The sequence below is a fragment of the Physella acuta genome, unplaced genomic scaffold, assembly GCF_028476545.2.
Source record: "Physella acuta isolate Inbredline_101_S28 unplaced genomic scaffold, ASM2847654v3 ptg001234l, whole genome shotgun sequence".
NCBI lineage: Eukaryota > Metazoa > Mollusca > Gastropoda > Physidae > Physella > Physella acuta.
Genome location: NW_026732750.1, coordinates 50,820 through 62,316, shown reverse-complemented (window position 1 = coordinate 62,316; position 11,497 = coordinate 50,820). Strand labels below are relative to the sequence as shown.

Genomic DNA, 11,497 nt, shown 5'->3' with positions numbered 1-11,497 from the left:
TACATTTAAAAGACTCTTTTGTAATTTGCATTAAATCAATAGACCTAATAGACCCTATGTGATGACCCCATGTGCTGACGCAATGTCTGAGTTGATCGGTTTAGCTTTTTAAGATAAAGTCGAATGTTAAAAAGCAGTTAAGAGTTAGGAATAGTTTGATGCGTGCACATATAGATCTATAAATAAACTGTTACTGGCCTATATCTGTGAACTGGAGTTGTGTCAGTTATTGTTAATTTCACGCAACGTACGGCATTACTAGGTTCGATCCACTAACCTGAGATAGAATCTACATATTATGGTGCACCGTCAAAACGGCCCGTAGCAAAAACGCCCCCCATCAAAACGACAAATTGGCCACCGACAAATGTCAAAATAGTCTCGTCAAAAGGGCCCGTCATGTTGAATCGCGACATATGACAATGACATATAGTGTTAATAAAGTCATATAGGCTCCCCACACATGGGCTCCCGACAAATAGGCTCAAGACATATTGGCTCCCGACATATTGACTCAAGATAAATGGGCTCCTGACATTATTGTTGATAAAAAGTTCGTTTGATAAAAAAATGTCGATTCTAATATTTATTAGTGATTCACTAAAGTGGTGTACCAACATTTTGATTGAGAAAAGATTGTTTTGTTGCATTAGCTATTGGACTTTTTTCCTAACTAAGCTAAGAAAATTTTGGAATAAGAAAACAAAACGAAAAACGAGTTCCTGCTTGGACTAAAATAAAAAAATAAGACGATGCATGAATCATTGTTACCCAATTTACTTATAGTTAATAACTTAATAGTCTAGTAGTTAGACTACTACTTTAATTTTACTATGTGTAAAATTACTTAACAGGTGTGCGTATTTTATAGAATCTAGATCTAGATCTAATTTTGTTCAATCTAACTTCTGAGTAGTGGTAGTCCACTGGTAGAGTAGCTAAGCTAGCTTAAGCTATTCCCCTTGTTTGTAGCCTTGTAGTAAGTTGTAGTTGTAGAAGTAGTCAGAAGTAGAATCCCCTTGTTTTTGCATTGGCCATTTGTGACAAGTCATGGATCACCAGACCTGAATAAATGAGCATAGTTATTTTACTTGCTGTTGTATTTTGTTCATATTTGCAGAGTTTAGCTAGAATAATAATAATATTAAAATTTAAAATATTAATATTATAATATATATAGAGTCTAGAACTGGTATATGTTGTTGAACTGAATAAAAACAATACTTGGCTGCTTCCCCTAACTCCAAAAAAATTGTGTGCTGCTTAAATATGAAAATGTTTCTAAAGCAATGTTTTATATAAATACATTGAATGAAAGAACTACATAGTCATAAATCTAAAGTAAACCACTTCAGCACGGTAATGTGCACATAGCTGCCTGATTCTTCTGGGCAGGTGAAGTAGAGAATGCCTTCTGGCTTCATCCTCAGTATATTCATATTGTACATAGCACATCCAACACCCCCCTTTTCCACTCACTCCTGAAATTATTGCTATTTCACTAAATAACATTTTTTTTAGATGCTGTTGGGCCATCATCATCATCATTTTTCCTTTTTGTTCCTTGGGGAATAAGAGTGTTGGGCCAGTGGGTACTTGTTATCCTTTGCAAACACTTAATTTGGAAGATCTAGTGATCAGTTAGTAGCAGTGGTTGCTTTACAGAAAATACTGCTGTACAGAAAGTTGATAAAGACATTGTTTTTAAAAAGTCTGAATTTGATCTTGGAGGGAATGTTCTTCAATCTTCATGCGTTCTGCATAGAAATCTTTAACTTGATCTACTTGTGTGTTATTTATTTTAATGGGGGGAGGGGGTGTTTGCTAGTAGCATTCTGTTTTATAATTTTAGTTTGTTGATATTTAATTTGAGTCCTACACCATAAGCAATGGAAATAAATCTATAGCACTCTTTAGAGTTCAGGTCTTGACTATAAGGTTGAACTATGTTATTACTTAGCCTGATAGGCTAGAATTAAAACTTTATGGTTTTACAAATTTCATACCATTTTTATTTTCATTTTCAGCCTATGAATTATTTAAAACTTCAATATAAATAAAATGTCAAGTACAAGCACAGAAAGTGTGGAGACAATACCAACAAAATACATCCAAACACCTTCATCCTATCTCCTGTGTCCCATCTGTGGGGGTCTCTATCGTGATCCAGTAATAAATGTGAAGTGTGGACACACATTTTGTAAAAGTTGTATATTCTCGATTACCCATTGCCCAATTGATAACATTCATTGTGATACAAATCAGTATGTTATAAACAGGTAAGTTTTCCAAAAAGAGTGTGAACTTTATTAAATGTATGTAGGATCTAAAAAGTGAAATATAATTTAAAAAGCAGTTTTTCAATAAGTTTCATATAGTTAACATCTACAATTGGATTTTAAAGTCTGAATAACAACCAGTCACCAGTATTTTACTCTTTGGCCCCAGCTATACAATAATAGATTTAAGTATTCATTTGAGTGTCTTTTTTTACATGTATATATTGATATAATATAGTGTTGATATAAATTTAATTTTTTGTACAGGCTGGTTGTCGGACAAATAGAAGATCTCCAGATCTACTGTCGCCATGGGTTAATCAAACAAGAGGATGGAGAGTGGGGACTTGATCCATCACTGTGTCCACAGATTTTAACTCTTGGAAAGCGCAATGAACATGAAAATTCTTGTATATTTGCTGTTATACCCTGCCCAAACTCAGATCAGTGTAAATCTCTACAGAGACAACACTTAGATAAGCATCTACTAGAGTGTAGTTATGTACCCTGTCCTTTCAAAAATGATGGTAAGATAATAAAGAACTTATGTGATTAGTTAAATATTTGGAAAATAACTTGATAGGTAGGTATTAAGAAATAAACCACTGCAATACTCTAGTTCTCATCTCAATAGAGATACAAGAGTAAAAAATAACTTTGATACCATTCTGTATAATCTTGTCAGTATTTTTATAACAAACATAATAAGAATTTTCATTAAGAATTAAAATTAACACATGGCTGAAATATATATTTTTAGGTTGCAACTTCCAAAGCACAGCAAGAAAAGTTACAGACCACAGCTTAGTGTGTACATTTAGGCAAAAGGAAGAACATGCTGGTAATGTAAATAAGGAAGTTGATGAGCTAGCTCTGGATGTTCAGAGAACCAAGGCTGAAAATGTAAAGCTGGCGAGTAGAGTAGCTGAACTAGAAGCTGAGAAAAGTCAAATGGCAACACAACTTCAAAAACACTGGAAGTAAATGTTATTTATTATAATACTAAGTCAGTCTGCAAAACAAATTTTAAAATAATACCTTTTTTATTCTATATAAACCATTCATTTACATTTATTTATAGGCGGTTAATATTTTCTTAATACTGATTTTGGTGTCTAATTGTACTAATTTTATTGTTTAATTTAGTGGGATGACATACATTTATAACTGCATTCATAATTAAACCTAGTTTTTGATAGATTACGAACTTTATTACATTTTTTATCTAACTTCTTTTTAAATTGGCTATGAATGTTTCCTTACTATATTGTGATTTATATTGTTTAACCCTTTTTTCCAGCTTTATACAGAGTCTTCAACTGAAATTAGAAGTTCTTACATCTAGAGTTGACCAGTTAAATATTGTAAATGTTCGGCGACCAATGTCAGCATCACAGGTATCATTAGATGGAGGCAAGTTAAATCGTATATTAAAAGATATCTTTTGTATATTGTGTATCATATTAGCTTTTGCATTATTTAAAAGTAATACATTCAATTTGCAGCCTAAATAGACTTCAGTATTTGTGTAATAAAAGCTATAAATGTATTGTTAAAGGAAAGGAAGGGTATATTAATATAAATAGTGATTTCTAAAATATGATGAGGTAAAAACCTTTACACAAAAAAAAAAAAAGTTTCATTGAATCAGTAGACACTACTGATATATTTATTCTCTTTGATTATGTTCTTTAAGATTGCATTGAAATTTAACTTAACGACGTATGCAAATTTCATATTTCTTAAAAGTTTTTTACTGATCATATAAAACCCAGGTAGCCCTGGAATTAACAGTCCAACCTCAGCTCTGTTACTTAGGGGCTCAAGTCCTGGTCACAGCTTTGAAAAATGGGAGATGCCATTTCAGTTTAAATGTATTGGAACCTTAAGGTAATTTAAGCCCTATTGGTTATAAAGGTATTTTTTCCTCAACCCCACCTCAACCTACAAATAAGTGTATTTAATGTTTTGTCTTCTTTTACAGCATAGGTTAGGCAGGAAGAAAGAAAAATGTAAAGAGTAAAATAAAACAAAGAAAAGGTTTAATTGAAAGAAAGATAAAAGGGCGCAATAGTCTTTACAAAATTTACTTTAAAACCCACAACTATCATGATCTGTTCAATACAGCCTTATTTAAAGAGTAGTGTTTCAGTTAGGTGGACATAATTTTAGATACAAGTATAAGATCTTATGCACTGGGTTTTTATTTTTCAAATTTTGTGAGATTTTTGATGACCGATATAAGTTGTTAAGCTTTTTCCAATTTCTCAAAAATCATAAGAACTGCATGATTTTATATTATAATTTTTAAAGCAGCATATTCTAAGAACTTATAGCTCTTATATGTTTTCTCAAAAAAATGTGCAGTTTTGTCACAAACTTCTATATTTTTACACCCCAATTGCACTGCAAGGGCCATCCAAGCATACAAATATATACATACAAATATATGAGAATGTTTAGGGGACATCATTCCCAATTTATTTTTTCTATGACCACAATAGAAATATATACTGTACCAAAACTAGCTCAGAACCCTGAGCTCAGGTGCTCTACCATTCAATCACCCATCCCTTAAAAATGAAGTTATATTTGATTAATTCCCTTATGCCACAGGGGCCATAAAGATGTTGTGTGGTGTATGACAACACGCAAGGGAAAAATTTTCAGTGGTGATGCCAATGGTATAATCAAAGTGTGGAGCCTGGAGCAGCTGGCCAAAGGATGCATCAACAATATCAAGGCTCACACTGGAGTTGTAGGTTAATTTTACTCTCACTGCTTGTATCTAAATCTTCTACATCTTATTTTATGGGAAAAGTTTGTTTAGTTATTACCAATGTTCCCTCTAACCTATGCGTCCACAGTCATTTTTGTAAAATACATATATTCTTATATAAAACTTTTTAAACACCACTCAAAAAATACACACAAGTGCGCAATACCTTTCTCCCCTTAGAGGAAACGTTGGTTATTACCATTACATATTTTAAAAAATGGAATTGAAGTTTGTTTTTGATGGTTTGTTTGACAAGCTGCATACATTTCTTATTAGTTTGATTACGGTTTTTTCTAGTTATGTGTATAATTAAGTGAAATGAAGATAATTAGCAGTAGCTAATTTGATGCAGTATTTCTATCATAGCCAAATGGGATAAAGAAGTAGAAGTAAGGGCAGTCCAAATTAGGTTTAATGTAACCCACCTTAAAGTCTAGGTTAAGTGAAGAACATGCAGTGGTAAGGTGCTGAGGTGTTTGCTCTTTCTTCTCTGTGTGTAATGAATTGTCAGGCCTAATTGGGGAGGTAAAGCTTGATGAGTTTGACGAATTTACTTATTTATTGTCATACAGATGCAATGGGCAATTTCCCTTGCTGCTGCTCATGTATCCTGAAATTCCTCAGATTTATTGTCTAGCTGCGTGGGGGAACACTATAGTGTCTGGAGGAGCTGACAAGTCTATTGCATTATGGGATATTGAGACAAGTGAACAGACTAATATCATAGAGGTACTTGTTCTTACCTTTGTTATTTTAAGACATACTTAACCCCGTTTTAATTTTTTTAAGTTGCACAACTTCTCAAATATATTTGGCAATAATTGCATGACTCTCAATTTTTGTTTTTTTTAATGAAGGTAACTGTAACTTGTCTTAAACTGATTTGATTATTTATTAATGTAAGGAAACTAGCATAGATATATGATTTATGTTTTAATTTTATTATGTTCAACTCTATTCAATATTTTGAATATCACAATCAATCACTTTATTCAACAAAATTCTATTTATAGAATATATTTTTCACAGGAAGCTCATAATGAAATAATCTGTTCCATGGTTGTAGTCATTAACTTGTTGTTTACTTCATCCTTTGCTGTCATAAAGGTAAGGAACTAAGCTGGTTAATTTCAGTTTGTTACTACTTATCTTTCTTGAATGAAAATTCAAAATCCTAAGTTTATAAGAACATTTGCAAACAATTATAAACAGGTGATAAATAAATCAGTTCGTTGAAAAAAGAAAAAAAAACAACTATAAAAGTAATAATTACATAACATCTGCCACTTTCAATTATTTCAATTATTATCTGAATTCAAAGCTTACATTATTTAATGATTCGACTTTTTAAAATTCTAAATTGATGTCTAAACATTTGTGTTGCAGTTTTTTTTCACTGTCATTTGATTCAGGTTTGGGATCTGAAATCACTGGAACTGAAAGCAACATTACCTGGCATGAACCACTGGGTTAGAGCCTTAGCTTTAAGCACAAACAAAGTGAGCTGATACTTTCTTGGTGGAAAGTTTTAACCCCACAGTTTTTAGGTTCTAAAAAATACAGAACAAAAACCAATGGAGGCAATGCTTTCTTCATGGAGGTTTTGATCCTCACAGCTTTGTTTTATGGTTTTAATACTCCAAAGATCTTACAGAAACTACAAATTGGATGATGGCCACTAGCTTGTAGTGGTGAATTTTTAAAAAATGTATTACTGTTGTAATGATAATTACAAGTCTATGAAGGAACCATTTAACACCTAGTCTATTGTTGATATTTGTCATCAAGATTTTTTTTTACTTGATCTTTTCCATTAATTGTTTTACATCAGTTATTATTATTAAGCTTCTTTTTTAGTAAATATATAAAAAGTCAGTTTCAAGTTAAAAATTATGTAACTTTCTCTTTGGTGCTATTTTATTAATCCAGCTAAAACTGTATAACTTTTTAAAAAAGGTCCATAGAAGTTTTATTGAAGTAGTTTTATGTTTTTAAATCTTATTCTAGAATTGATTGTGTGTTGTAGGATAAACTTTTCAGTGGTTCTCACAACGCAATAAATGTGTGGGACACTTGTGAGAACTTCCAAAAACTTGCCACAATAGAGCATGAGTGTGGGTCAGTTTACTCACTTGCTGTCAACAAGACATACCTTATCGCAGGTAACTCAGGTAAATTTTTATTTTTTCAACTTTTGAAATGAGTGGAATATGTGGAACATAAATATTTCAATTTTGTATAATTTTTCTTGTTGTAAATTTAATTTTTTATATTAAAAATACATGATAATCACAAATTTAAGTTGAGAATGGATATTGGAAATATTTTTGTTACTTTCAAAGTATCATTTGGATTGAATTTTCTTAAGTATTTTGTATAGATGACATACGTGATATATACATTTTAAAAAATGAAGATAATTGTTTGACAGTTTTTGTTTGAGAAAATTTTAAACATATTTAAACTTTGTTTAAAAATTTATAAAGATAGATGATACACACAAATATAATTTCTACATCAACATCTTAATAATTTGAAACACTTTTTCATGTTCCTATTGAACGATCTCTAAATCAATGTTTTTATGCCAACAGGTACTTACAACCAGAATATACAGCTGTTTAATGTTGAGAACTATCAGTTCATTCAGAACCTTCTTGGTCACATAGGAACTGTTACTACTCTGGTCATCTCTCCCTCTGGAAGATTTTTGTTCTCTGCTTCACATGATTGTAATATACAAGTAAGTGGCCTTACATTTGGTGAGAAAATAAAGTGGCCTTACATTTGGTGAGAAAATAAAGTGGCCTTACATTTGGTGAGAAAATAAAGTGGCCTTACATTTGGTGAGAAAAGTGGCCTTACATTTGGTGAGAAAATAAAGTGGCCTTACATTTGGTGAGAAAATAAAGTGGCCTTACATTTGGTGAGAAAATAAAGTGGCCTTACATTTGGTGAGAAAATAAAGTGGCCTTACATTTGGTGAGAAAATAAAGTGCCCTTACATTAGGTAAGCTTTTTCATGAACTATATTCTCCCAGGCATAAAGTGTGTAATATAAATAAACTTAAGCAGGTCTTCTTTTTCATTGCATTTTTGTTATAAGCTTTCAAAAACATTATGCTGTTTTATATGCTATTTAATATCTAAACTGAATGAGAATGCTTGTTAAAATACTTTCTTAAAATATTACATTGCATTTCATAATGGAAAGAAAACCACTAGTATTGTGTTAATTATGCCCAACCTGTTGTTATAAAACTGTTTTAAATCAGATGTGGAGCTTGGAGAAATTATTACCTATTCAAACATTGTCACGCCACCAAAGCAGCGTTAACACTTTAACTCTCCATGGAGATTATCTTCTTTCTGGTTCTGCTGATCATGAAATCAAGGTCAGTTGGTGCTTATATGTATATATTTTTTTCTTAATGGACTTAAACAAATTGACGAAAATCCTTTCAGCATATTGTGATAGAACTTGCAAATCTAGAGATCTTCAAAATATTTTTTTTTAGTTTATGGCTACGTTTCTATTTATTTTCATCAAGCCTAACTTATAGCCTAAAGTTGATTTGCATTTTTGGTTTTTTCTCTCTTAAATGGTTTTCCATCCCTAGCTAGTTAGCCTCACCTGCCCAGTGGTTGACGAACCGAACTCAGAAGTTTCATGTTACCAATCCTGTGCTCTCCCACCCCATGGGGTTTTTTATATTATGTTCAGAAAAATTAATTTAACAACCATGATGTATGCATACAAACAGTTTCAAAAGGACATAAATGAAACATCAAAATATACAATTATGTGCACAATTTAATTTATGTTTTTTAAGTTAATAATTTTTAAAAATTTCTACAGGTCTTTAGATACTTCCAGATTCAATAAAAAATTTCAAAGTTCAATACTGCATTTTGCAAAGTATGAAGAGAACAACTAAACAACCACAGCAATAAGAGCAGTAGGCCTAATTGCTGTAGAAAGTGGTTCATGTAAAAAAAAACATTTTTAAAACTTGTTTTAAATAGTATGATTATTGATACTTATGTAATTAATGTAAAATATGCTTAGTTATGGTTCTTTTGATTGATACTGGCATTTACAATTTTTAAATCATAAGCTGTTATATAAAGATATACATATCTTCCTGTATAGCTATTTATACTTTCCTTAATATACAGTCTTTCATTTTTTCCATGCTTTTTAAACTGATGGTTCTCAACTATGAGATCGGGAATCAACACAGTATGATATATAATAGAATTGTTCGTCTCTAAAATTAAACTATGTGGTGTGAATGAAATTTAAATAATTTCCATGCGAAAATAGGCTAATTTTATATAATGTAACCTCATGATTACCAATACCCTAATATTGTTTCTCTATTTCCCTTTTTAAAGAGCTAGTACTGACTGATTTCATTTGTTTTCATTTTCATGCATTTAAAATTTTTTATTAATGAAATGTTTGCTGAATTTTATAATCAATTTAACAAGCAAGCTCAGATTCATGTTTAATTAATGATTTTTACCATAGGCCATCCATTTATATTTGGTGTAAATAGTTCTGGTGGGTTGAAAATAGTGGTGCAACATAGAGTGCATGTAGTTGTTTTGATTCTGTGATCACTATTGATTACAAAGTTTGAGAATTGCACCATTTGTTTCAAAATAATGCATACTAAAAGTTTTCATTTCAAGGTTTTTAAAATATTTGTTATTAATCCATTAAAATTAATGATAAGGTGTAATCTTGTACTTGCATAGTACACAATATAAGATTTAGTAATCTGAAAGATCTCCAGTATCTTAAGGATCACCAGTTAATCAGACCAGCTGCTTATGTAGACTTAACCCTAAGAGTTTGGACAAATTGTGTAACATAAATGTTATCCATAGTATAACTTATTTGGACAAACTCTGGGTTTAATCGCACTAGTGTACATGAGAGCGAATACTGAGAAAGAAGTCTTGAGTCACCTGGTTTTACTTCAATACCCATTCCGCTGTCTATAAGCTTACAGCTTTCACAGCTATCTAACTTCTTCTTCATTCATAATTGTAATGTTAGTATTTTCCTCCAACACAATTCAGTATATGTCAAGCTGTTGTGTGTTATATTGATATAGGCAGTTGACTCAGACTTCAGCACGCTTTTCTTTCTGGATTTGCTTCCATAGCCTTTATCCATCCAAGAACAAACTAAACAAGGCAACAGTTGTTTGTTTTTGAGTATTTCTCTTCTAGAAGAGCAGTTTTCCCCAGCTATTGAGCCTCATGTGCCTGAGGTTTGAACTCAGGACTTTTCAATTTAGCAACCATGAGCTATGCCAACCCATGTCGACCCTCTAAATCATAACATTCCAACACCTGTTTATCTAACCCTATAGACTACTTTTAGTGCTGAAGCTTTGTATTGTTAGCCCCTTTATCTCCACAGTCCAAATCTTGTTTGTAAAATTGTTTTATGAAGTATTGTTGACCATTTTAAAATTTTAATGTTATGATTGTAACATGGTATGTTAATGTATTCTGATGAATAAATTTTTTATTAGAAAAAAATTATTGCATGTGAATAGCAGTCTCCTGTAAGCCCACAGTACAATATTATTACTCATTACTGCCAGTACTAAGTTGAGGGTGCCTGATCAATATACCTACCCCACTCTGTGAGACTCCACCTTGACAAAAACCCCTAGAGGTTTATTAAATAATGCAATTTTAACATTAATCTAAACAAAATCCTGAATATATTTGTTGATAATGCACCTCTTAAAAATTGTTAAATACTTAATTAGAATTCCAGAGTTGCCCATATAATTCAACTGACACCATTCCAATTATCCATAATGGACTGGAAACTTCAACGCTGTCCTACTTAAATGTTCATTTTTGGCTTGTCAACCAATACATGCAATATTTTGTATGACAAGTATATTGACAGTGTACAGCTGCGTAGATAATTGCAGGAACTGTTTTGTTTGAATCTATAAACTTAGTAGAATTTTCTATCTGATAACTTGTGGTTGCCCTTAATTTAATTCAAAACCAGAATTCAGTACCAAAAAATGTTTCAATAATCTGTTCTAACAATGTCAGCATACCTCCAACAAGGCTGGGAATGTTCAATGAACCTGATTTTTTTATTATGTGTATGGGCAAGTGGGGCTGCTTGGCAGGGCACCCCCTCAAATCATTGTAATGATTCATGATAAATGAATTGGTGGCATGAATGTTCAGTTTAAGTCTGTTAAAGCTTTGCAAGCTGGCTTGTATTTTTTCCACTCAACTGACACCACCTTTAGCCAAATTCACAAATTTATTATGATATTTGTATCTTTAATTATACTTGTTAGAAATAGCAGTTGACCACATTTTGAAGTCGTATATGAACGGTCTGCGCACAGTTCCATGATCAAGAAATTACATCAATTTTTCCTTA

At 31.7% G+C, this 11,497-nt stretch overlaps 2 protein-coding genes across 3 annotated transcripts in view; one reads left to right on the top strand and one right to left on the bottom strand.

The window, feature by feature from the left end:
- Positions 1-8,910, bottom strand: part of LOC131957336 (DNA replication complex GINS protein PSF2) — a 41,437-nt gene extending 32,527 nt beyond the window's left edge. Inside the window, exon 1 of the mRNA XM_059322070.1 lies at positions 8,898-8,910. The gene's annotated coding sequence lies outside the window, so the exon portion shown is untranslated. The remainder of the gene's footprint in view (positions 1-8,897) is intronic.
- LOC131957334 (E3 ubiquitin-protein ligase TRAF7) lies at positions 715-11,292 on the top strand. Of its 2 annotated transcripts, none has more exons than XM_059322068.1 (14): positions 715-766; positions 2,028-2,279; positions 2,547-2,806; positions 3,040-3,259; positions 3,580-3,692; positions 4,055-4,169; positions 4,896-5,037; positions 5,683-5,787; positions 6,088-6,165; positions 6,471-6,557; positions 7,085-7,220; positions 7,653-7,801; positions 8,334-8,453; positions 8,918-11,292. In XM_059322068.1, the coding sequence occupies exons 2-14, from the start codon at positions 2,062-2,064 to the stop codon at positions 8,942-8,944; spliced, it is 1,770 nt and encodes a 589-aa protein (XP_059178051.1). In that variant the 5' UTR covers positions 715-766; positions 2,028-2,061; the 3' UTR covers positions 8,945-11,292. The 2 variants fall into 2 exon arrangements, with proteins under 2 accessions (XP_059178051.1, XP_059178050.1); XM_059322067.1 differs by having other exon boundaries at positions 7,085-7,229.
- The last annotated feature ends 205 nt before the right edge of the window (positions 11,293-11,497 follow it).

Excerpts from the sequence above, each read along its gene's own strand:
- LOC131957334 (XM_059322067.1), top strand. The coding sequence starts at position 2,062 with ATGTCAAGTACAAGCACAGAAAGTGTGGAGACAATACCAACAAAATAC. Across the intron at positions 2,807-3,039 it reads CTGTCCTTTCAAAAATGATG|GTTGCAACTTCCAAAGCACA; the intron begins GTAAGATAATAA and ends ATATATTTTTAG. Across the intron at positions 8,454-8,917 it reads CTGCTGATCATGAAATCAAG|GTCTTTAGATACTTCCAGAT; the intron begins GTCAGTTGGTGC and ends AAATTTCTACAG.